This window comes from Salmo trutta, chromosome 18 (assembly GCF_901001165.1).
Source record: "Salmo trutta chromosome 18, fSalTru1.1, whole genome shotgun sequence".
NCBI lineage: Eukaryota > Metazoa > Chordata > Actinopteri > Salmoniformes > Salmonidae > Salmo > Salmo trutta.
In genome coordinates, this window is record NC_042974.1 from 10395466 (window position 1) to 10420334 (window position 24869).

General features: G+C 44.0%; 2 protein-coding genes across 7 annotated transcripts in view; both read right to left on the reverse strand.

Moving 5' to 3' along the window:
• Nucleotides 1-14410, reverse strand: part of LOC115152824 (endothelial PAS domain-containing protein 1) — a 112524-nt gene extending 98114 nt beyond the window's left edge. For all 3 annotated transcript variants that reach the window (XM_029697674.1, XM_029697673.1, XM_029697672.1), the window contains exon 1: nt 13976-14410. Coding sequence is in view for 2 of the 3 variants with exons in the window: in XM_029697673.1 (XP_029553533.1) it covers nt 13976-14001 (26 nt within the window). In the remaining variant the exon portion in view is untranslated. The remainder of the gene's footprint in view (nt 1-13975) is intronic.
• A 2202-nt stretch (nt 14411-16612) lies between these two features.
• Nucleotides 16613-24869, reverse strand: part of LOC115152826 (protein kinase C epsilon type) — a 218694-nt gene continuing 210437 nt past the window's right edge. For 3 of the 4 annotated variants that reach the window (XM_029697676.1, XM_029697678.1, XM_029697677.1), the window contains 2 exons: nt 22598-22744; nt 20275-20464 (listed from right to left, as the gene is read on the reverse strand). In XM_029697676.1, coding sequence (XP_029553536.1) covers nt 20315-20464; nt 22598-22744 — 297 coding nt within the window. In that variant the 3' untranslated portion in view covers nt 20275-20314. Of the gene's footprint in view, nt 20465-22597; nt 22745-24869 lie in introns of all 4 variants that reach the window. The other variant, XM_029697675.1, reaches the window with a different exon arrangement.

The window sequence follows — 24869 nt, forward strand, 5'->3', positions numbered from 1 at the left end:
GAGATTTATTTTGGTCTTGGCAAAGGTCAAATTCAAAGTTATCTTCAAGTTCTGCCGGGACTTTGATGAATGGCAGGAAATCACTCAAAAGGTGGCAAGACTGATCTGAGGTGGATTTGGACTGAGAGTGGTGGCACCCCTTTACTGTTTTCCAGACCAGGTCTTGTTCTGTTTCCTCTATCAGTGAACAGGACTGTGGTGTTCTGAAGAGATGGTGCTTGGGTCCACGCCAGAGTAAGGAGCTCAGACGTCCAAGTCTTTCACCACAATAGGGTCCCATATGTGCCAACATTAACAGAAACACTCCCCCCTCTCCCCACCCCTACACTCCTCCTTCCTCCATCCTCCTTCTCTTGTGCTATTTGTCAGAAAATACATCACCATTAAGCTGGTTTCCACAGAGACCGCCTCGGATGGAACGGTGTCACGGAGGCCATGTTCTAAAAATGGGCTGTGGCAAGCAGACATGGTCCTTTCCTGTGTTCTATCCCATCAGCCAAAGGAAGATGACGGAGCAGGCTTCCCTCTGGATGGATTTCACAGTAGTATGATGTTATCTTGCTTCATTACATATCAATAGCATACTCGTATCTTGCTTCATTACATACCTTGTCCTACAATCTGTATTTTTTCCCCCTCAAACAGACAAACATTTATTCCAAAGTCATCATTTTCTTATCTATGGTTGGGAGCAAGCTATCAATTAGAAAGCTTGCCATGGCCATGCACTCTGACCTCTTTCGGACAATTCAAAGGGGATTTCAACTGGAGGCAATGGAAATGTGTAGTGAAGGGCTACTGTGCGTCATTATCTTATTGAGGTATTTTTATACTAACCCGTGTCATGTTAAATTATCCCAGAGGTCTGGCCTCATTAACCCTGGTCATGTGATTTAACCAGTGTCCACTACTCACTATCTGGCTACTATCAGTGTGGGTCTGTGTGCGTGAGTGTGTGTCTGCATGCATTTGTGTGTGTGTCGTATGCGTGTGTGTGTGTGTGTGTGGTGTGTGTATGCATGTGTGTGTGCTCAGCTAGTGGTGCCACTGTTTGATAGTCTGGCCTATTGTTACTGCTCAGTCCCAGTGGAAGATCCAGGATATGAAACAATGGAGTCCCAGCACTGTTCGGGCACTGAGCCTCCCAATGTACTCAACGACCCCTCCCACTCACAACCAGGAGACAGTAGCCAATACAGACAGATCCATCCACCGAAGAGTTCAGTACAAACGGTCTAAACCCCAATCAGACGACCCTTAAACCCAACTACCCAACAGTCCATAAAGTCTACAGTCTGAGCCGCAGTCGGTCAATACGTCAACCAAGTTGACAGTGAGCCCCACTTCAACCCTGACATCCACGGCTGGCCAACTGGCCACTACTTATAATCCCCAGAGTCTATCAGGTCTGCAACTGGCTCATGTTTCACTCTAGCGGTCAAGTGGCATAATTAACTAATGTTAAAAATGCTGTAAAGGCTTGTTTTCTGGTTATTTGGTTAAAAAAAGGGACAGTTTTGACAGTGATCATCAAGCTTCAACGGTCTGGCCACCAAGTCTAGTCTACCACTAAGCTGCTACACTGCTAGAGATGTCCTTCAAGCTGGTTGGTGTGTCTATAAGAGCATGTTTCTGTGAGTTGACAAGAGAGAACAACAGAAGAAGAAAAACATCTAGATGAAGAGAGAAACTCAACAGCTTGTTCAGGTTGAAACATGGAAACCGCTGGCTGAGGTTTCCTCATTCTTTGTCTCCTGAAGTCCATCTGTACGTCAAAGTTATCTACAGTAGCCCCGGCGACAGAAAGTATGAGCAGGGACAAGGCAGAGATTACAGGGCCTTAAAATGACTTTCTTTTGAGGTACCATGTCAATACAGACCCCTATTAATAAACCACACATCTCTTTCATCTCTTTGAGCAGCAGGAAAAACAGGATTGGTTTTTGACGTTCAGGGTCAGAACAGGCTAGTAATAGTAATCTTAGATGTCATGTAAACAAAATTCAAGGAAGTGGAATAGTAGGCCTATACTGTAGTGTGTCGTCTGTGGGTTGTACCGATAGTAAAGGTACGGCGAGGCCTCCAGCATCTGAAATCAGGGTCTTACTTATTACTGCACAAAGTAGCAAAATGTTTTGCAACAGAAAACTAAAACAAATGTTTGTTGTTGGACAAGTTCATGTAGTCCCCATTTTGGTCCATTTGCTTCCATTTGGTGAACAATACCCAGGTTGCCAGCATCTCCAAAGTTCAAGGGCATCTGCTAAACCTTTCAGATCTGTTGAAGAATCACACTATTTTGCAGGAGAGCGAAACATGTCAACATGTCAAGTTGAAATGCCAACTATCTGGTTTTGACAAAGGAACAACGAGGCTCTTGATGGTACCTCTCGATCACATGATTAAAACAGAAGGCCTCGAGGACAACTGCCAATTCCAGCAGGCCAAGCCAACTGCCAACAAGAGATTCTATCTTTATTGTATCTGTATTAAATGTGTCAGGTGTCAACCTTCCCAAAGAGGTAACCTTTCACCCAGAGATCAAGGACTACAGAGAACTAGCTACAGACAGTATATCATTATGTCACACACACACACACACACACAACACACACATAACTGGGATGTTTGTTAGCCAAATGTTACCTCAATGAAACAAATACACTGACATAATATCAATAAATAACAGGCTTTTAGATACCACTTTGAATACACATTCAAATGAAAACCCTCAACCCTACGCACTACACAAACGCACACAAACAAACAAACAAACGTCAGGCTTTTGACTCAGCTGTTCAGTTGCAATCAGGTGTACTCGCTGTGACCAACAGCAGCGTCACAAAATGCCTTGTGACATCTTGAAAGGTCGGCCATCCTGCATCGCATGAACCTCCTGAAAATAAGGTGTGTGCCTCTGCTGCCATCCCAGTCCTCTGCTGGCTGGAATCCTCTGGATCGAACCCCTGTCCTTGACCAGGGCCGCATGCACACACTCTCTCTCTAGGACCACACAAGCAATATCAAGCAATATCAAGCAGTTTCTTAGAACTTGTTGAAAACGTGGTTGTCCTATGGTTATTTTGCATACAAAGTTCTGGGAATGATGCAGGATACCCAGCTAGCACATGACGTTCTGTTTCCTCATGGTGTTTTCAGAACCTTCAGAGAACGTTAAGAAACAAAGTTCTTCTGTGGGAATTTCAGCATGACATTTTCAGTAGGTTTCCTCATGGTTCTAGTCAAAGTCATGTTCTCAAAACATTAAGAAAATTTTCCATAAAAACCACAAGAAAACATTATTAATGTTCACAGAACGTTCTGAGAATGTTATTTAAAAATATATACAGTTAATTTTGCTTTCAGCGTCAACAAAACTCTCTCTATCGTCTCTTGTTAAGTGTGTTCAGGTGTTTTGGCCACACCCACTAATTGGACACACCTGATCTTAATGAGTGCTTGTTTCCTTTGAAATGGGGTCTGTTTGAATAGACTAAAATGAACAGCTTTGTATGAGCTAAAAAACATGGAACGCTAGCTCCATCCTGGTGGCGCAGGTGTCGAATTCCATGGGTAGAGAGCAGACGATCGTAGGTTTGAATCTCACTGGCTCTGCGCCACAATAAAAAAATAAATGTTTTTGCATGATTAATGCCTACGCAAATTAATTTCCATGTGTCCTATCTATGCTTGGCGTTCAAAACAGTTAACCTAAGCTAACAGTGTTATTAAAAGTCTTATTGAAACATGTTCCCAGAATGTTATTTAATAATTGAACCTTCAAATAACCCAGTGTTTCCCAAACTCAGTCCTGGGAACCCCAAGGGGTGCATGTTTTGGTTTTTGCCCCAGCTCTACACAGCTGATTCAAATAATTAACTCATCAAACTATGACTATTTTAATCAGCTGTGTAGTGCTAGAGCAAAAACAAAACGTGCACCTCTTGGGGTCCCCAGGACCGTTCTCAGTACATTAACAATATCTCCCAGTAAATCTTTCAGGGAACGTTCTCAGAACCTCCCTGCAACCTAAAAATGTATGTTTCCAGAAAAGGCGAAATTACACTTCCGTTCTCAGAACATTTAAATGCACAGACAGACAGTATTAAAAAAGTCATCATCATTAACTGGATACAGTTTTCTTTGGGGGGAAAAGTGTTGAACTGATTTAATGTTGTTTTAATTGCTCCAACTGTGTATCACTTGACATTTCACGAGAAGCCTACCTAACCTTGTTTAACAGGCTTACGAAGACACATTGCTGTTCAACGATACTGTGAGAAGTATGTCGAGGAAAACACATATAGGAAAACAGTGGACTTTTTCTGCCAGATTACGATCCAACAGTCCAATGACAGAGCTGCCTTTGATATCATCTGCTGTTTCATTTACACATAATCACCCCTAGCTTAGCATTTACCTGATTTAGCACCTGGCGAAGCAATGCAGAGTTCTCCATTCCCACACATTCCTGTAGCATGAGTTAGTCTGAATAGATCTGCAGCTCAGCACTGTGGATCTCCATTTAGTCAGCCATTGTTTCTCGATTCACTTTCTCTGCTAGCGTGCAGGGAAAGTCGTAAACCTGCACATGAACTGCAGGAAGCTGGTAAAAAGAGAATGATGGTTCATGTACTGAGGCATGATCTTTCTATAGACCGTGTAGACATGGGATGAAGATCTTTAGCGTGTTCAACATCTTTCCCTTTAAGTTTTTAGTGTGAGACAAGGACAGGCCGTACGAATCAGGAAAGGCAAAAGCAGCATGCATTCTGATGAGTTCAGATGATGAGTTCAGGGGATGAGTTCAGGGCCCGTTGGCAGAGAATGCATAACTGACATTCTGCTCTGTACATCACCTGACATTAACGCTGATGGTACTTGAACTCATAGATATGGCAGGTCACAAAGCCGCCAGGCCCCGGGCACATTGTTAAGGAGGATTAAAAAGGCCTAAACAAGTATGACATATTGAGGTGAAGAGTTTAGTGTGATACAAGATTTTGATATACAGATGTAGGATCCTAATTTGAGCCAGTTTGCTACAGCAGGAAAATGTGAATCATTATGTGGATTATAATTCAGACATTTTTGTAGGGGTTGGTTACTTTCTGTGAGAGAAAATCAAGTCTGAAATTTCAACGTGGAAATTATACAATTCACGGGAAAATGAAGTCTGAAATTTCAAAGTGGAAATTACAAACTTCAGAAGCCTTTTTAAACTTCAAATACACTACAAGTTGCAGGAAAGTTCTCCTGCAACCGGGTGATCAAATTAAGACCCTACACCTGTAAGCATGTTGCACTGTTGCTACAGTCATAAGATTGTCTTGGACCAGTAGGAAAGTTTCCAAATGAGGAACAGTCTGGTTGACACACTGTCCGTTGCTGAACGTCTAGGCAGCAGATGCACTTGGAAGTAGCAATATCGATAGCCAGTTTCCCTTCTTTCCTTAGAGTCATTTTTTTTACATGAAAAGTGACTTTCAATGTTATGTACATCACAGAGCATATACTTTTTGGTACCCCCAAGGTCAACACACACTTCAGGGAGGTGTGTAGGATCATAGTCAAGGTCGAACACATGATGGTAGTCAGAAAGGTGAATGTTTGTGAGAGCATAAAGCCTATAGCCTGAAGCTGTAGTCTATAACTAGGATGTTGGCGTTTATTTCCCACCTTTTTAAACCAAAACCTGCATCAAAAATTGTCCCCTGCCACTGTGAGTGACAGCCTACCTTACAATAATGAGGCTCCACTGTTTCCTGTTTTGATTTTATTTGTCAAAGACAATGCTCAAACCTACCTAACCTAATGCTCCAACCTACCCTGAGGGTGGCCATTTTCTGACATGGGAATTCATCTTTCCACAAGTCTCCTCTTCTGTCAGAGGGTTATTGTCAAAACAAACAGAGCAATGCTTAGGAAACACAGAAGTTAAAGTCCATCCCAGAATTGCCCTGAAGGACCAACAAGGTGAGTAGAACCAAATGGATAGATACAAGCCACTACAGGGACGTTACTGGGACGTTACAGGGACGCTACAGGAACGTTACAACGCTGCAGGGACATTGCAGGGACACTACAGGGATGTTATGGGGATGTTACAGGGACGCTACGGGGACGCTACGGGGACGCTACAGGGAAGTTACAGGGAAGTTACGGGGACGCTACGGGGACGCTACGGGGACGCTACGGGGACGCTACGGGGAAGTTACGGGGACGCTACGGGGACGCTACGGGGACGCTACGGGGACGCTACAGGGAAGTTACAGGGAAGTTACGGGGACGCTACGGGGACGCTACGGGGACGCTACGGGGACGCTACGGGGAAGTTACGGGGACGCTACGGGGACGCTACGGGGACGCTACGGGGACGCTACGGGGACGCTACGGGGACGCTACGGGGATGTTACGGGGATGTTATGGGGACGCTACGGGGACGCTACGGGGATGCTACGGGGACGCTACGGGGACGTTATGGGGATGCTACAGGGACGCTACAGGGACGCTACAGGGACATTCTAGGTATGTACGTCCAAAACAGGCAAATCTGTATTTAATCAAAATACAATGTACTTTCCATAAAGTTGGTTTGACCAGACCACAGACAAGGACACACACACACACATACCTTCCTTGCATACAGTCTGTCTTCCTTTAGTGGGGTCTTGCTAAACACAAACAGCGAACAATATGGCCCGGGCTAATCTCTGATCCTAATCTCTAATCCTAATCTCTGATCCTAATCTCTGATCCTAATCTCTGATCCTAATCTCTGATCCTAATCTCTGATCCTAATCTCTGATCTTCTGATCCAGCCGCCGGCCCAGCTCAGTGCAGCCCAATAAGCTGTTCTCAATCAGGGGAAGGTAGATGGACAAGATGGCTGATGCATCTGATACACTCACTGAAAGGCAGGATGGGATTACGCCCAGCCCATTCCGATTAGGGCCTGTACCCCACTCCCCCTACCTCTTCAAGTTCATAACCTGATGCAACACACATTTTCTTCTCATGCTACTTCAACATCTTAATGAGACTGTCAACATCTTAGTAACTTTCACTAGCATAGCCTTATAAAGCCTGCAGTCTGGACAAAGGAGTTGCCCATTCTATCTGACTACGATCTGTTATACAATAGTCTGACATAAGGGCCCAAGCCGTAGAAACCTTATGAATCATAGCTTCAAAGACATAGGGGCAATGGTGGATATATACAGACGTACTAATATCGCCGGTGAAATGGGGGAGACCGTTGGGAATGTGCCTGCGACTGAGGGCTGGGTTGGGGCCAGCTGACATGAGGAATGGCATTACGGTAAGGCTGGCTGGAGAAGGAGGAAGCTTGGTGTCTGCATAGCAGGAAGGACCAGGGGACAGTATTCTTAAGGAGGTCTACAACAACACCCTGCAGAGGCAGAGAAGGAGTTGAAGAGAGAGAGAGATAAAGCCCTGAAATTGAATTGAGAGAGAGAGTGAGACTGTTTGCTGATGATCTGGTGCTTCTGTCACCAACCAAGGAGGGCTTACAGCTGCACTTAGATCTTCTGCACAGATTCTGTCAGACCTGGGCACTGACAGTAAATCTAAGTAAGACAAAAATAATGGTGTTCTTAAAAAGGTCCAGTCGCCAGGACCAGAAATACAAATTCCATCGAGACACTGTTGCCCTAGAGCACACAAAAAAATATACATACCTCGGCCTAAATATCAGCACCACAGGTAACTTCCACAATGCTGTGAATGAGCTGAGACATGGCAAGAAGGGCCTTCTATGCCATCAAAAGGAACATACAATTCGACATACCAATTAGGATCTGGCTAAAAATACTTGAATCAGGTATAGAACCCATTGCCTTTTATGGTTGTGAGGTCTGGGGTCCTCTCACCAACCAATAATTCACAAAATGGACAAACACCAAAAATATCATCCGTGTACAATGTAAAACACCAAATATGCATGCAGAGCAGAATTAGGCCGATACCCGCTAATTATAAAAATCTAGAAATGAGCTGTTCAATTCTACAACCACCTAAAAGGAAGTGAATCCCAAACCTTTCATAACAAAGCCATCACCTACAGAGAGATTAACCTGGAGAAGAGTCCCCTAAGCAAGCTGGTCCTGGGGCTCTGTTCACAAACACAAGCAGACCCCACAGAGCCCCAGGACAGCAACACAATTAAACCCAACCAAATCATGAGAAACCAAAAAGATAATTACTTGACACATTGGAAAGAATTAACAAAAAAAACTGAGAAACTAGAATGCTATTTGGCCCTAAACAGAGAGTACACAGTGGCAGAATACCTGGCCACTGTGACTGACCCAAATTTAAGGAAAGCTTTGACTATGTATAGACTCAGTGAGCATAGCCTTGCTATTGAGAAAGGCCGCCATAGCCTGTCTTCTCTTGAGAGCCAGGTCTGCCTATGTGCACAATGCCCACAAAATGAGGTGGAAACTGAGCTGCACTTCCTAACCTCCTGCCAAATGTATGACAATATTAGAGACACATATTTCCATCAGATTACACAGATCCACAAAGAATTCCAAAGCAAACCCAATTTTTTAAACTCCAATATCTACTGGGTGAAATACCACAGTGTGCCATCACAGCAGCAATATTTGTGACCTGTTGCCACAAGAAAAGGGCAACCATTGAAGAACAAACACCATTGTAAATACCACCCATATTTATTTTAGTTTATTTTCCCTTTCGTACATTAACTATTTGCACATCGTTACAACACTGTATATAGACAAAATATGACATTTGAAATGTCTTCATTCTTTTGGAACTTCTGTGAGTGTAATGTTTACTGTTAATTCATTTTTACTGTTTATTTTATTTTTGTTTATTATCTGCATTACTTGCTTTGGCAATGTTAACATATGTTTCCCATGCCAATAAAGCCCTTAAATTGAATTCAAATTGAATTGAGAGAGTGACAGAGGGACAAAGAGAGTGAGAGACACAGAGAGGGAGGGAAAGAGAGAGACAGAAAGAAAAAGAGAAAGAGAGAGAGAGAGGAGGAAAGAGAGGTTCCCAAACCATAACAAGGATTCGGCCTCTCCCCCTGCTGTTTCTCCAGAGGGGTTGGGGCTGGGAGTTCAGAAGCCTGCGTTCATGGATCCTCCTGAGAACTTGTCACAATAAACGACATACTTCAGTTTTAAGACATCATACAGCTGGGAAAGACTGTTTCCCTCTCTGTCTCTTTAAAACCCTCAAAACCTCACACAGTGGTCTTACACAAAGACCGTTTTTGTGCTACTAGCATGCCATTGAAAGCTCCAGCAAATTTGACATTTCAGCCATTTAGCAAATGTTCTCATCCAGAGTGACTTAAAAGAGCAATCCGGATTAATGGCCTTGCTCAAGGGCACATCAACATATTTTTCAAAAAGTCGGCTTGGGGATTCAATCCAGCAACCTTTGATTACTGGCCCAATGCTCTTAGCTGCTAGTCTACCTGCCACCCAAATGACTGAAAGAGAAACCAAACTGAGACCTTACTCAGGGAAGTGGCTCATTATCTGGAAGAGTATAAGGCCTGAACTTTGCCTGAACGGTGTGTGTGTGTGTGTGTGTGTGTGTGTGTGTGTGTGTGTGTGTGTGTGTGTGTGTGTGTGTGTGTGTGTGTGTGTGTGTGTGTGTGTGTGTGTGTGTGTGTGTGTGTGTGTGTGTGTGTGTGTGTGTGTGTGTGTGTGTGTGTGTGTGTGTGTGTGTGTGTGTGTGTGTGTGTGTGTGTGTGTGTGTGTGTGTGTGTGTGTGTGTGTGTGGTTAGGCATTAGGGGCAGCAGGTAGCCTAGTGGTTAGAGCGTTGGACTAGTAACTGAAAGGTTGCAAGATCAAATCCCTGAGCTAACAAGGTAAAAATCTGTTGTTCTGCCCCTGAACAAGGCAGTTAACCCACTGTTCCTAGGCTGTCATTGAAAATAAGAATTTGTTCTTAACTGACTTGCCTAGTAAAATAAAAAAAACATTTGAGTGCTGAGTCTCCTAGGGGCACTTACCTGGCACAACATATATAACACTGCCTTGCCCTCTCTGAGCTCTCTTCTCGTTTCTCTGTTCACCGCCAGTCAGCCATCTACTCAATGTCAAGTCATATTCAATACTGCCTATCCCTCACACTCATGGAAGGAACTAAACCACTACAATTCCCCATTCACAAAGGATCCACGAACAATCGAGGTAAAACAGCCACAGAGGTGTGGGACCACCTACTGTCTCTCAGTGTGAATTTGGTTTATGTCTCTAAATCCCATGGCCAACCTGTAATCATGGCCTAAAGGAGAAATGTTAAGGGGGGTAAGTCAGTGTTTGGGTAATGTTTGGATAGCACTGTGGCAAGGCATTGGGCACGGTGCCAGCTCTTTCCCCACAGGCCAATGGGCTGAATGGATTAGTTGACAGGGGCTCTGGCCAGAGCAGGGCTTTCCTTCTCCCTAACAGGCCAATGGGCTGAATGGATTAGCTGACAGGGGCTCTGGCCAGAGCAGGGCTCTTCTCCCTAACAGGCCAATGGGCTGAATGGATTAGTTGACAGGGGCTCTGGCCAGAGCAGGGCTCTTCTCCCTAACAGGCCAATGGGCTGAATGGATTAGTTGACAGGGGCTCTGGCCAGAGCAGGGCTTTCCTTCTCCCTAACAGGCCAATGGGCTGAATGGATTAGCTGACAGGGGCTCTGGCCAGAGCAGGGCTCTTCTCCCTAACAGGCCAATGGGCTGAATGGATTAGTTGACAGGGGCTCTGGCCAGAGCAGGGCTCTTCTCCCTAACAGGCCAATGGGCTGAATGGATTAGTTGACAGGGGCTCTGGCCAGAGCAGGGCTTTCCTTCTCCCTAACAGGCCAATGGGCTGAATGGATTAGCTGACAGGGGCTCTGGCCAGAGCAGGGCTTTCCTTCTCCCTAACAGGCCAATGGGCTGAATGGATTAGCTGACAGGGGCTCTGGCCAGAGCAGGGCTCTTCTCCCTAACAGGCCAATGGGCTGAATGGATTAGTTGACAGGGGCTCTGGCCAGAGCAGGGCTCTTCTCCCTAACAGGCCAATGGGCTGAATGGATTAGTTGACAGGGGCTCTGGCCAGAGCAGGGCTTTCCTTCTCCCTAACAGGCCAATGGGCTGAATGGATTAGTTGACAGGGGCTCTGGCCAGAGCAGGGCTTTCCTTCTCCCTAACAGGCCAATGGGCTGAATGGATTAGTTGACAGGGGCTCTGGCCAGAGCAGGGCTCTTCTCCCTAACAGGCCAATGGCTCTTTTAGAGGACCCAGCACAGAACAGGCTACAGAGAGAGCGAGAGTAGAGAGCACCCCATAATAAAGGTGATGTAACCTCATCAAAGCCACAAACCAAAACAGACCAGCACAGAGTGGCTGGTGTAGAAAGCCAGAATGCTTTATAATACAGTACACAATGATAGCTATGAGAATAAAGATTTTGAATAGATAGATCCTTTGCTTGATAAATGAATGAGGGAAGAAAGTGGATGCTTGCAGTACATTTGTCAAGCGCTTGTAAAGTGTTATTGTACAGGCATATGAGAACAGTAAGTAAATAAACACATCAAACAATCCTGTAAGTGGATCCTCTCACAATAACACATGGTCCATAAAACTAAGTATGCAATATCACTGCTCAAATAAACAGTGCTGTGCAAGCCAGGCCAGAAGCAATGATTCACCCCATTGACAGTGCAATAAAGGCTAGACATTTCAGCTTGCAACCACTGGCAAGGCTTCACACACACACACTTCCTAGGCCGTCATTGTAAATAAGAATTTGTTCTTAACTGACTTGCCTAGTTAAAAAAAGGTAAAAAAAATAATAGTATACTCTAAGATGACCACCATGTCTCCTGTGTTATGGCTAACGGGAACTCCTACTCTGTGTTGTATAAGTTATGGCTAACGGGAACTCCTACTCTGTGTTGTATAAGTTATGGCTAACGGGAACTCCTACTCTGTGTTGTATAAGTTATGGCTAACGGAAACTCCTTCTCTGTGTTGTATAAGTTATGGCTAACGGAAACTCCTACTCTGTGTTGTATAAGTTATGGCTAACGGGAACTCCTACTCTGTGTTGTATAAGTTATGGCTAACGGGAACTCCTACTCTGTGTTGTATAAGTTATGGCTAACGGGAACTCCTTCTCTGTGTTGTATAAGTTATGGCTAACGGGAACTCCTTCTCTGTGTTGTATAAGTTATGGCTAACGGGAACTCCTTCTCTGTGTTGTATAAGTTATGGCTAACGGGAACTCCTTCTCTGTGTTGTATAAGTTATGGCTAACGGGAACTCCTTCTCTGTGTTGTATAAGTTATGGCTAACGGAAACTCCTTCTCTGTGTTGTATAAGTTATGGCTAACGGGAACTCCTTCTCTGTGTTGTATAAGTTATGGCTAACGGGAACTCCTTCTCTGTGTTGTATAAGTTAGGGCTAACGGGAACTCCTTCTCTGTGTTGTTTGAGAAAGCAGACCGAGAGGCGCTCGTCTCATCACTAGACTCACAGTGCTCTCCTCAGGGGGCTATGGTGTCTCCATCTAACCATATTACTGAAAGAGCACCCAATACAGAAAACACTCCAAAACTAAGGGACGCACAAATCCACTGTCTTCTACTAGGGAGCCAGACGAGATATCAAGATTTGAAATATATTTTTGAAGACACTGAGCTGTGGGCAGGAAACTGACGCTGGTGAATGATTATCCAGTTTCCAGTGCCACAAGCCGAGGTACAGTATGCTGTGAGAAGGGCTCTACTGTAAACCACAAAACTACAGGCTCACCATCAAGCAACACTCAAAACACATTATATAGTAATGTGTGGTAATCTTTGTGGTTCAAGGAACGTTTTTGTCCGTTCTCTTCATATGAAGAGGTCACGAAGGTTAATATTTCGTTTTGCTCTGAGGTCTGAGATTAAAGTCAAGGTTACAGGTGTTCTGTGTTTCTATGAATTTTCTGAAACCCTCTTATAGATGACGAAACTCTCCCCTTACCGGTTCACCACTCGAGGGACTGTATAGACTGTATATTTATTATTGGTTGAGCATTTGAGACGTTCTGTTAAGCAGATAATGTGTGCTATGTCTGTTTAACAGATGCCATTTTTCCAACCCTTCATGAGCTTCATGAGCCCTACACACTTAACACACTCTAAAATACAAGAGGTCACAGAAACAGTGTCTGTTTCATTTGAAGATGGAGAAAGGTGCAGCATGCAAAGAAATATGCATAAATGTTTATTTAATTACACAGCCAGAACAGATCATTTACCCTTGGTAAATCTTTTCAGCACTGACATTTTTCTTGTGATTGTGAAGACATGTTTTATCTTTTTTACCAAGTAGCATATGTTTAATACCCTTATCATGATCAATTATGTATACAACATAGGCTAATAGCCTGCAATATAAACAAAAAGTGAGGTCCTTAAATAAAAAAAAATAATGTTTTATCAATGTTAAATCAATCAACAGCATTTTTCGACCTTGCCTAATTGATCATGCAGGCTTTAAATAATGGAATCTACACCATGATGGTCAGTGCAATATGAAAAATGGGTGATGGTTACTATTATATTCTTCTATTTAATTTCATGTAAAAAAAAAGAGTTGCAGAAGATGGATAATGCTACATATTCACCACCATCTAAAATTACTCCCACAAACCGTGACACCGTTTATGACTACTAAGTTTGCACTGTAGTGAACTAGACCTCAGCGCTTCAAAATGGTCAAGTAGAGTGCCTGTAGGCTACCACGTAACGCACAGTGCGCTTTTATTATAGCGCAGCAGGTGTCCGTTCTGCGAATTTTCTGCGAAATGTCACGAGGACAATAGTTTAACAGTCCTACCCTTTAACGTGTTGATTGTAGGTTTTACATTATACTTTCTAACAGAATGTATTAATATAAGAATAAATAAGCCAAACAGGAAATATTTCAAAAATCGACATTACCTTTTCTTGTCCTTATCGGCAGTCATGTTTTCTTTTGCAAAGTTTAGTAACAAATGGAATTTCCCCGAAAGTCCGACTCAGTCCACTTTCTCAACAATTTTAAAGCAACATAAGACGCACACAGTGAAACATATTGAAAGTCAAATTGAGAAAAATGTAATTGCTCTTTACGCACAGTCCATTTCATAAACAAGTTGTCCTTCAGAAGCAGTTGGCAGCTGTACAGTCTCAGAACACTGCCAAGGATTGTACAGCCTATTTATTCACCGATTAACTAAAGGTACAATACACAGGCTTTAGCCTACAAATACTTTACAAGTTGGATAATGTCGTGTCTGCTGTCAAAGTTTCCTTAGTCTGCTCAAACTTCTATCCCCGTTCCACCGTACTCTCTCTCTTACCCTCAGCTGGACCGATGACAGTCGCTCAGTCAAACTGACCACAGTGATTGGTGAAAATGCTGTGTAGAACCGCCTTAAATAACCCAACCCCTACACTGATTGTTTCGCTGTTTTATACTGTCACTCTGGTAGGTCTACACCTTTGAGTCGACTTGCCCTGTACATTCTGTTGTGTAGGTACATGTCAGTGATGAACTTATTGGCCTTGCATTGTGCAGATAAGTATGTCAACCTCCGATCCTTTATCTGTTCATGTGCTAGTATGGTGATGGAAACAGAAAAACACATGCCTGTCATTCATGCCAGCCAGTTGGGGCATTCAAAGTTCACACTAGTCTCTGCTGTCTTTAAATATGGTTCTACTAAAAACTCATTTTGTGAATAAATAACTGTTTTAGTCTATGGCTGAGATAACATTGCTTGTTTACCAATTCCGAAATGTTGAGGAAGATGTTCATTTTTATTTATTTTGACATTTCAGATGTGATATACAGTCTTGTCCATAACTACTGACACTTTGATGAGCAAAAAATACTGTAAAATATATTGTATGGGAGAGAGGAGAGAGAGTCAACAGACAGACAGAGGTGGGAGAGAGAAGGGAGAGAGAGGAGGGAGTGGGAGATGAGAGGAAGGGGAGGCAGGGAAAAAAGAGGGAGAGAGAATGGAGGGGTAGAGGAGGGAGAGAGAGCTGAGAGGAGTGGGAGGGAAAGTAGGTGGAAGAGAGAATGGAGAAGGGGGGAGGGAGAGGAGAGAGAGCGACAGAGAGGGGGAGAGAGCGACGGAGAGGGTGTGAGAGGGTGATGGAGGAGGAGGGGGAGAGGGTGGAGGAGGAGGGTGGGTGGGTGAGGGGTTGGAGGAGGTTGGGGAGAGGATGGGAGTGGGGGTGGGGGTGGAGGGGGGAGAGGGTGAGGGTGAGGGGGTGAAAGAGGGGGGAGGGAGACAGACATGAGATAAACAAGAAAAACATTAACCCTGTGACACTCATCTTTTCCCATTGACTGAAATGTATTGATAAAAACGTCAGCTGCTGTGACATTTCACCTTTCTTCAGGCTGTTAACGGGCTGCACAGGCATCTGATCGGTCAAAAGACCAAAGAGTGAAAAAAAGATCACAATTGGGCTGCCTGTCTAAACAGCTTTGTGATTCAAATGATTCACCTCAAGGATTAAACAAGTAAACTGAAGGTTCACAGAGTTGAGGGCGGTAGGTAGCCTATCGGTTAAGAGTGTTGGGCCAGTAACCAAAAGGTCACTAGTTCAAATCACTGAGCTGACTAATGAAAAATCTGTTGATAAATCTGTTGATAGGCCCTTGAGCAAGGCACTTGAGCAAGACCCTTATAAATTGCTGTAGATAAGAGTGTCTGCTAAATGACTAAAATGTGAACATTTGTTAGGTCACTGTGACCCATAATAACTAATATATAAACTGCCATCCTTCTCAAACATATTTGATGAATATTGTAGAAAAAAGAAGGAAGGGAAGCGATGCTAGGATACAGAACAGTAGATCAATGTAGATAGAAGGTGCTGTTTGGTAAAGGAGTCTCAACTTCCTGTTGAGAGTTAGAATAATAGAATACACAAGGTGCAACTTCAAAATTTGGTTTTGCATTACCAGTCACTCAATTAGCCAATTTTTAGATTGGTAAAATAGTCTAGCGGCAGCTATCTAAACTTGTAGTAAGCAACCAGGCTGAGGCCCATTGATCATCAGTTTTTCATATTAAAAACTGCCAACATTTCTCTTCACCCCATGGCAAAATGAGTAGAATTGCATGAAATGAACTTTACAACTTTGGATGTGGGTACGCAGACCCTTGAACCACTGCGGCCTCTCATGAGGAGTTCCATTTTATTGTGGCCCCCACCCCCATCAAAGTTGCCCATCCCTGGTATAAATATTCAGTTTCCATGACACTAGTGGGGAATGCAACATTTACTTTGAAAAGGAAGAATACCCAAATGTGGCAACATCAGTCAATGATTAATGGCACATCGTGTTATCATTCTAACCGTGCGTATCTCAGAGTACATTCCAACAGTGGTCACTTTGGGACACTGGACAGTACTCTATATACACTCAACCCAATCTGGCAATGTAAACAGTGTTTCATAGAGAGCTTTTTTACCTTTATTTTAGCAGGGAGTCCCATTGAGACCAGGGTCTCTTTTGCATAAATATTGATTAACACTGAACAGAAATGAGCCCTAAAACAAGCAAATCCACTATTTGTTTTGACATCATTATATTTAATAAGTTTCAAAAACCAACAGTACACATTCACATCCTTTAGAATACATTTGGCACACAGCAAAATGCTTACAATGACATACAGTACTGAATGCCAAAGGACTTCAAAATAAAACATTCAGGTGACAAACTGTACATAGAAAGCTTCACAATACAGAAACCAGAAATCCAATACTATTGTCCAGATTCCCAGACCCAGAATCAGTGTAGTCCTGGATTAAAAAGACATTCCAATAGATATTCTGCATGCTTTTATTACAGAAGTAGTCTCCATTAGGAAACCCTACATGTACAGCGGTACATACAGTAATATAATGCATGTGACCCACGGCTGTGTGTTTTATTCTACTGTATGTAACAAACACATAATACTTCGCCAGATGTACTTCTTCAACAATGTACATTGTACTCATTCATCTGCTTCACTGACTTTACAACAGACAAATGGGTTTCCTATGAGGTTTTTTTCTTCCTTTTACAAACAGTTTAAAAAGTACACAATAAAAGAAGGACCATGGAAAGTTGGAGTTAAGGATTTGGCATGGAGTATTTTGGACCTCTAGGGACACCGTCCGTATGGGTCGGAATAGGACGGGGGTCTGCCATCTTACAAAACAAAATACAAATGTCCTCTCTTCAACACTGTTCTCATGTTGGGGGTCATGTGATTAATTGACACAGGTGCAGGTGTGTCAAAGGTGTGGTTGCTTTGGGTGAATGAACGGCCTTCATGCAGTGGTGTGTGTGTGTGTGTGTGTGGGGGGGGCAGGGGCATCAGTATTGCTTTGACAGTTAATTCCATGATACCGTCCACTATGAATGCTGTTACAACCACTGTTGCTACAGTTACTTCTGCTCCCCATACCATAATTGCTACTACTAGTGGAGCTAGCACTGTTATACATGCTACTAATAATACAACAATAACTATTACTACTACAATAACAACTGCTACTGCTTCTTCTCTAGTATTCATACTATCACTACTACACTACCTCTTCAATATGAACCCAACATTTGAAAGTTACTTTCAAGTTTCTACTCTAAAATGGAATGTACAACTTGTAATATCATAACAAACCAACATTGTTATTTTTGTGTTCTACTGACAGAATATGACAGTAGATTTGACTTTACCTTGATTTGGTGAAGGCTTACAATAACACATACAGTATCTTGGCCAGAGAGTTATTTGGCTTGAATGCATTAAGAAGGTCAATGGTTTCTATAAGCTTCATGAATCCAATAGATTTACTACCTTTGGTAATATTAATGTTCTAAAGAGATATGCTACAGGAAATGTTTACCTTTTTTAAAGAGATATGATATAGGAAATGTGGACTTTTTAAAGAGATATGATATAGGAAATGTTGACTTTTTAAAGAGATATGCTACAGGAAATGTTGACTTTTTAAAGAGATATGCTACAGGAAATGTTGACCTTTTTTAAAGAGATATGCTACAGGAAATGTTGACCTTTTTTAGAGATATGCTACAGGAAATGTTGACCTTATTTAAAGAGATATGCTATAGGATATGTTGACCTTTTTAAAGAGATATGCTATAGGATATGTTGACCTTTTTAAAGAGATATGCTATAGGAAATGTTGACCTTTTTAAAGAAGTATGCTATAGAAAAGGTTGACCTTTTTAAAGAGATATACTATAGGAAATGTTGACCTTTCTTCAAAAGAGTTGAGAGAAGGCAAGGAGAGGGGTGGTGTGGTGGTTTGATGGAGCATTCTGAAGGAAGCACATAGACATGGCTATCAATGGGGTTAAAGACATGCAAATGAAAACTGCCATTTATATACTTTAAAACTATACAGAACAGCAGCAAAGACTAAGTGGGAGGAAGAACAGCGAAGACACCTGGCAAGAAAGCAAAGGAAACCAAAAACAGACAGACGGACATAGAATATTGCACATGGACATTGTCACTTTTTCATATTCTAGTAATACACAATAACATCATATGCATAACCATGCAATGGATGATACCTCAATTTCTCCAAGAAGTCCACAGGCTTCTATATACAAGGTGGTCTGTACAGAGGGAAAGACAGGGCTGTCTGGTGATGCCTTCACCCACATGATTGTGAGTCTTGTTGCATAGCAGGGAAATCCAGGATTTCAGACGCTGAGCAACAAGACAATCCAGTAAAATCACGACAAATAAAACACACAATGAAATAAAACACACAATAAAATAAACAGACACAATGAAATGTAAAAGCTTCAAGAGGGTCCTTCTCATGAACCCACTGCCTATGTCACACACGCACAAACAGACACGCACAAACTAGCGTACGTGCAGTATACTTACTGACACACACACACACACACACACACACACACACACACACACACACACACACACACACACACACACACACACACACACACACACAAACAGACCCGATACATTCAGTTGCATCCCCACCATCACTCATGCATACAAGCACATTCGTCCACATTGAAACCCATGACATTCATTTGGAATACATGAAGCTAGACTACCATAACACTGTGGGCATATCTACAATACGTAACTGATCTGCAGCCACACAACTGGCATTTGATGTGCTGTACATGGACTCGTTCTAATTCTGCCATCGTTTTGATCTTGAGGAAACTTTGAAACAGGCTTCTATTTTTTATTGACACTGTGAACCAATTGGTTTTAGCTTTTTTAAATACAATCATTGGTTCTATGGATTTTTTATTTTTTTTGCATTTAAACATGGCAGAGGAGGACATTCTAGTACATCCAGTTTAAACATGGCAGAGGAGGAGGACATTCTAGTACATCCAGTTTAAACATGGCAGAGGAGGAGAACATTCTAGTACATTGAGAGACTTACAAGACAGCTTAAGAAATTACAGATTCATATAATAATATAATTATTTCAGTATCATATACTCACTGAGGAACTAGGATGGTTGACGAAACAGTTGAAAGTCTGACCTATCGTACGGAGACCATGTCGAACAAGACCCCTGCCCAAAGCACACATAACCCCTGACCTTTAAATCCTTATATACACAAAAAGTTGACACCGTCACACAAACATTCCCTGTACATTTCATAGTCCACTGGAAAGGGCCTTGTGACAATCTGGGGCTGGACTGTGAGGAGCTTTCATCACTGTTATCAGCCTGGGCCAGGGGGGCAAGGGCCAGGCTATATTCAGTGTCAGGGGGCCAATCCTAGGGCCGCCCTCCACCACAAGGAGTTTGGTTTGATCCACCACTCTGATCTGGACCAGCCAATAGGACCTTGATAATAAAGCAGATGGGCTTCCTATCTGACCTACTCTTGAATTACATTGGTTTGTAACATAGAAAACATGCACTGATGGACAGACAGCCATACAGACAGATATACTGGTAGAGCGCTATAGATGGTCTGCTTTAGGTTTTGAAGTTGGTACTAATCTGAGGCCCTAATGACCGGAGTTTTATATGAGTGTGTGAAAGTAATCATTTACTCTGTGTGTATTTTATAATTCTGTTTGTCTGCATGGGAGAAAATACATTGGTTTGCATGTATGTATGTATGTTTGTATGTGTGTTCATAAATGTGTGTGTATGTCAGTGTTCCTGCATGTATGTGTGTCTATACGTGTTTGTTTGTGTGTTGGTGTGTGTGTGTGTGTGTGTTGGTGTGTGTGCAGGCCTTAGGACAGATTCTCCTCCCCTCCAAAGTAGGAGAAACCCTTGAACTCGTCTTGGTTGATCTGCTTAATAATGGCGTCTTCTACAGGGGTGAGGACAGGTTCCTCGCGAGTGAAGTCCTGGTCAAAGTTGTTCACGTCCCTTTTGGTTTTCTGTACAGGAGCAGGAAGGAAGGAAGGAAGGAGCATGAGAGTCAGATAGTACAGGATGATGACTGCCAAATAATTAGACCTCCTTATTTGATAAAGTAATGATAAAACAAGGCTGATTAACATATAGATTTGGATGGAGTGATCACGTTGTGTGATTCGTTGATGTGCTCATCGTCCCCTCTCTGTGTGAATGGGAACAGAACGTACCCTTCCCCTCCACTCCATTAGGTATTTCATAGTACCCCATACCCAGCAGGTCTCTAGCTATACAGTACATTTACATTTGAGTCATTCAGCAGACACTCTTATCCAGAGCGACTTACAGTTAGTGCATTCTTCAGATAATAAGATGGGACAAACACATACACTACATGACCAAAAGTGCTTCTACACCTGCATTACTTGCTGTTTGGGGTTTTAGGCTGGGTTTCTGTACAGCACTCAGCTGATGTAAGAAGGGCTATATAAATACATTTGATTTGATTTGATATGTGGACACCTGCTCGTCGAACATCTCATAACAAACTCATGGGCATTAATATAGAGTTGGTCCCCCCTTTGCTGCTACAACAGCCTCCACTCTTCTGCGAAGGCTTTACACTAGATGTTGGAACATTGCTGCGGGGACTTGCTTCCATTCAGCCACAACAGCATGTTGGGCCACAGCAGTGGGCACTGATGTTGGGCGATTAGGCCTGGCTCGCAGTCAGCATTCTAATTCATCCCAAAGGTGTTTGATGGGGTTGAGGTCAAGGCCAGTCAAGTTCTTCCACACCGATCTCAATAAACCATTTCTATATGGACCTTGCTTTGTGCACGGGGGCATTGTCATGCTGAAACAATAAAGAGCCTTACCCAACCTGGGGCCACAAAGTTGGAAGCACAGAATTGTCTAGAATGTCATTGTATGCTGTAACATTAAGATTTCCCTTCACTGGAACTAAGGGGCCTAGCCCGAACCATGAAAAACAGCCCCAGACCATTATTCCTCCTCCACCAAACTTCACAGTTTGCACTATGCATTGGGACAGGAACATTCTCCTGGCATCCGCTAAACCCAGATATGTGATTCATCACTCCAGAAAACGTGTTTCCACTGCTCCAGAGTCCAATGGCGGCGAGCTTTACACAACTCCAGACGTCGCTTGGCATTGCGCATGCTGATCTTAGGCTTGTGTGCGGCTGCTCGGCAATGGAAACTCATTTCATGAAGCTTCTGATGAACAGTCCTTGTGCTGACGTTGCGTCCAGAGGCAGTTTGGAACTTGGTACTGAGTGTTGCAACCGAGGACCGATGATTTTTCACCGCTACGTGCTTCAGCACTCGCCTGTCTTGTTCTGTGAGCTTGTGTGGCCTACCACTTCGCGGCTGAGCCGTTGTTGCTTCTAGACGTTTCCACTTCACAATAACAGCACTTACAGTTGACCAGAGCAGCTCTAGCAGGGCAGAAATTTGACAAACTGACTTGCTGAAAAGGTGACATACTTTGATGGTGCCACATTGAAAGTCACTGAGCTCTCCAGTAAGGCCATTCTTCTGCCACTGTTGGTCTATGGAGATTGCATGCCTGTGTTCTCGATTTTATACACCTGTCAGCAACAGGTGTGACTGAAATAGCTGAATCCACTAATTTGAAGAGGTGTCCACATACTTGTGTTATATAGTGTATCTAAGTCATAGTAAGTACATTTCCCTCAATAAAGTAGCCATCAGCAAAGTCCTAACCACGTAACCATACCAGAGCCCAGAAGTTTTTCCTAACCACGTAACCATACCAGAGCCCAGGAGTTGTTCCTGGTCATGTTATATGAAGGTTATATAAAACTAGGTTCCAGAGTTCCCAACATACTATTAAGATTGAAGCTTTGGTGATATTTAGGATGTTGAAGGTTAGGGGTTAATAATGGTGAGGGTGGAACATTAGGGGCCCTAAAGCCTACAGCATGATATGTTCCCTAAGACCTCAGACACACTCCAGGGTGAAGTCTACCCTAGGTGCAGATCTAGGATCAGTTTCCCATGCCCCAATCCTAACCTTGACCATTCGTGTGGAAAATGCTAAACTGAACCAAGATCAGCATCTACAGGCAACTTCACCCTACATTGTCTGGGCTATGTGTGGTGATACTCACAATGCGAGGTTTGAAGGGTGGTTTGACCCTCTTCTGCTCCAGCAGAACCCAGTCCATCTCCTTGAAGAAGGGATGAACCTTGATGGCCTCTTCCAAGCCCTGGGTGATCACACAGCCCAGACGCTTGTTTGGACTCTTCGTCATGAACTACAGGACAGGAAAACAGGACGATGAATAAAGGAGGAAGAAAATTAAATGTACTAAACCTACTTGACTCTTTCCCCTTGGCCCCCTTGGGAGCATGACACCATGAAGTAAATGCAAGGAAGAGAGAAATGGAGGTGAAAGAGCAAGAGTGAGGGGTTGAGACAGTCAAGTTGTGCAGAGAGGTCTGCTCTGTGGTCGTTGTTAAAATAATCCAGAGGTCAGATATGACCATTAGGACCACTGGGCTGGGTAATGTGACCATTAGGACCACTGGGCTGGGTAATGTGACCATTAGGACCACTGGGCTGGGTAATGTGACCAGTAGGACCGCTGGGCTGGGTAATGTGACCATTAGGACCATTGGGCTGGGTAATGTGACCATTAGGACCGCTGGGCTGGGTAATGTGACCAGTAGGACCATTGGGCTGGGTAATGTGACCAGTAGGACCGCTGGGTAATGTGACCATTAGGACCGCTGGGCTGTGTAATGTGACCATTAGGACCGCTGGGCTGGATAATGTGACCATTAGTACCGCAGGGCTGGGTAATGTGACCATTAGGATAGCTGGAATGTGCAATGTGACCATTAGGACCACTGAGCTGGGTAATGTGACCATTAGGACCACTGGGCTGGGTAATGTGACTATTAGGACCATTGGGCTGGGTAATGTGACCATTAGGACCACTGAGCTGGGTAACGTGACCAGTAGGACCGCTGGGCTGGGTAATGTGCCCATTAGGACCGCTGGGCTGGGTAATGTGAATATTAGGACCACTGAGCTGGGTAATGTGACCAGTAGGACCACTGGGCTGGGTAATGTGCCCATTAGGACCGCTGGGCTGGGTAATGTGAACATTAGGACCGCTGGGGTGAGTAATGTGACCATTAGGACTGCTGGGCTGAGTAATGTGACCATTAGGACAGCTGGGCTGGGTAATGTGACCAGTAGGACCACTGGGCTGGGTAATGTGACCAGTAGGACCACTGGGCTGGGTAATGTGCCCATTAGGACCGCTGGGCTGGGTAATGTGACCAGTAGGACCGTTGGGCTGGGTAATGTGACCAGTAGGACCACTGGGCTGGGTAATGTGCCCATTAGGACCGCTGGGCTGGGTAATGTGACCAGTAGGACCGTTGGGCTGGGTAATGTGACCAGTAGGACCACTGGGCTGGGTAATGTGCCCATTAGGACCGCTGGGCTGGGTAATGTGACCAGTAGGACCGTTGGGCTGGGTAATGTGACCAGTAGGACCACTGGGCTGGGTAATGTGCCCATTAGGACCGCTGGGCTGGGTAATGTGACCATTAGGACCACTGGGCTGGGTAATGTGACCAAAGGACCAGTGAGACTGATCACAGAGTGAAACAGGCCTGTCCAGATCCCACCCCCCCCCGCACACCCCACAGAGCTGGCCGCTGTCTTCTCTGAAAGCTAGGCGGCCAATCCCGCCTCCCCAAGTGTGCGATTACACAAGCTCTGAAGCCACCAGAGAAGCCAAACATGCTGTTCTTTTCCCACATGAAGTGTAATGTCTCCAAGGCCTCGCACCTCTCTCTCCCCAGCCTACACAGCACAGCCACTGTGGTTCTCTGAACTCAGACTGAAATAACTCCCCACAGCCTTACTCAGCCTTTCTCCCTACTCTGCTAATCACTGAACACCACTGCACTACCTCATCAGAGACCGACAGATTGAGAGAGACAACGGGAGGAGGAGGAGGAGGAAGAGGAGGAAAAGGAGGACTAGGAGGAGGATGAGCAGGAGTAGGATGAAAAGGAGGAGAAGGAAGAGGAGGAGGATTATGAGGAAGAGGAGGATGACAAGGAGTAGGAGGAGGAAGAGGAGGAGGAGTAGGATTAGGAGGAGAAGGAGGAGGGGGTTTAGGAGGAGGAGGAGGAGGAGGAAGAGGATCAGGAGGAGGAGGCTTAGGAGGAGATGGAGGAGGAAGAGGAAGGGGAAGGGTAGAAGGATGACAAGAAGGAGGAGGAAGATGAGGAAGAGGAGGATTAGGAGGAGGAGGAAGCGGAGATGAAGTAGGAGGGGGATTAGGAAGAAGAGGAGAAGGAGGAGGAAGATGAGGAGGAGGAGGAGGAGGAGGAAGAGGAGGAGGAAGAGAAGGAGGA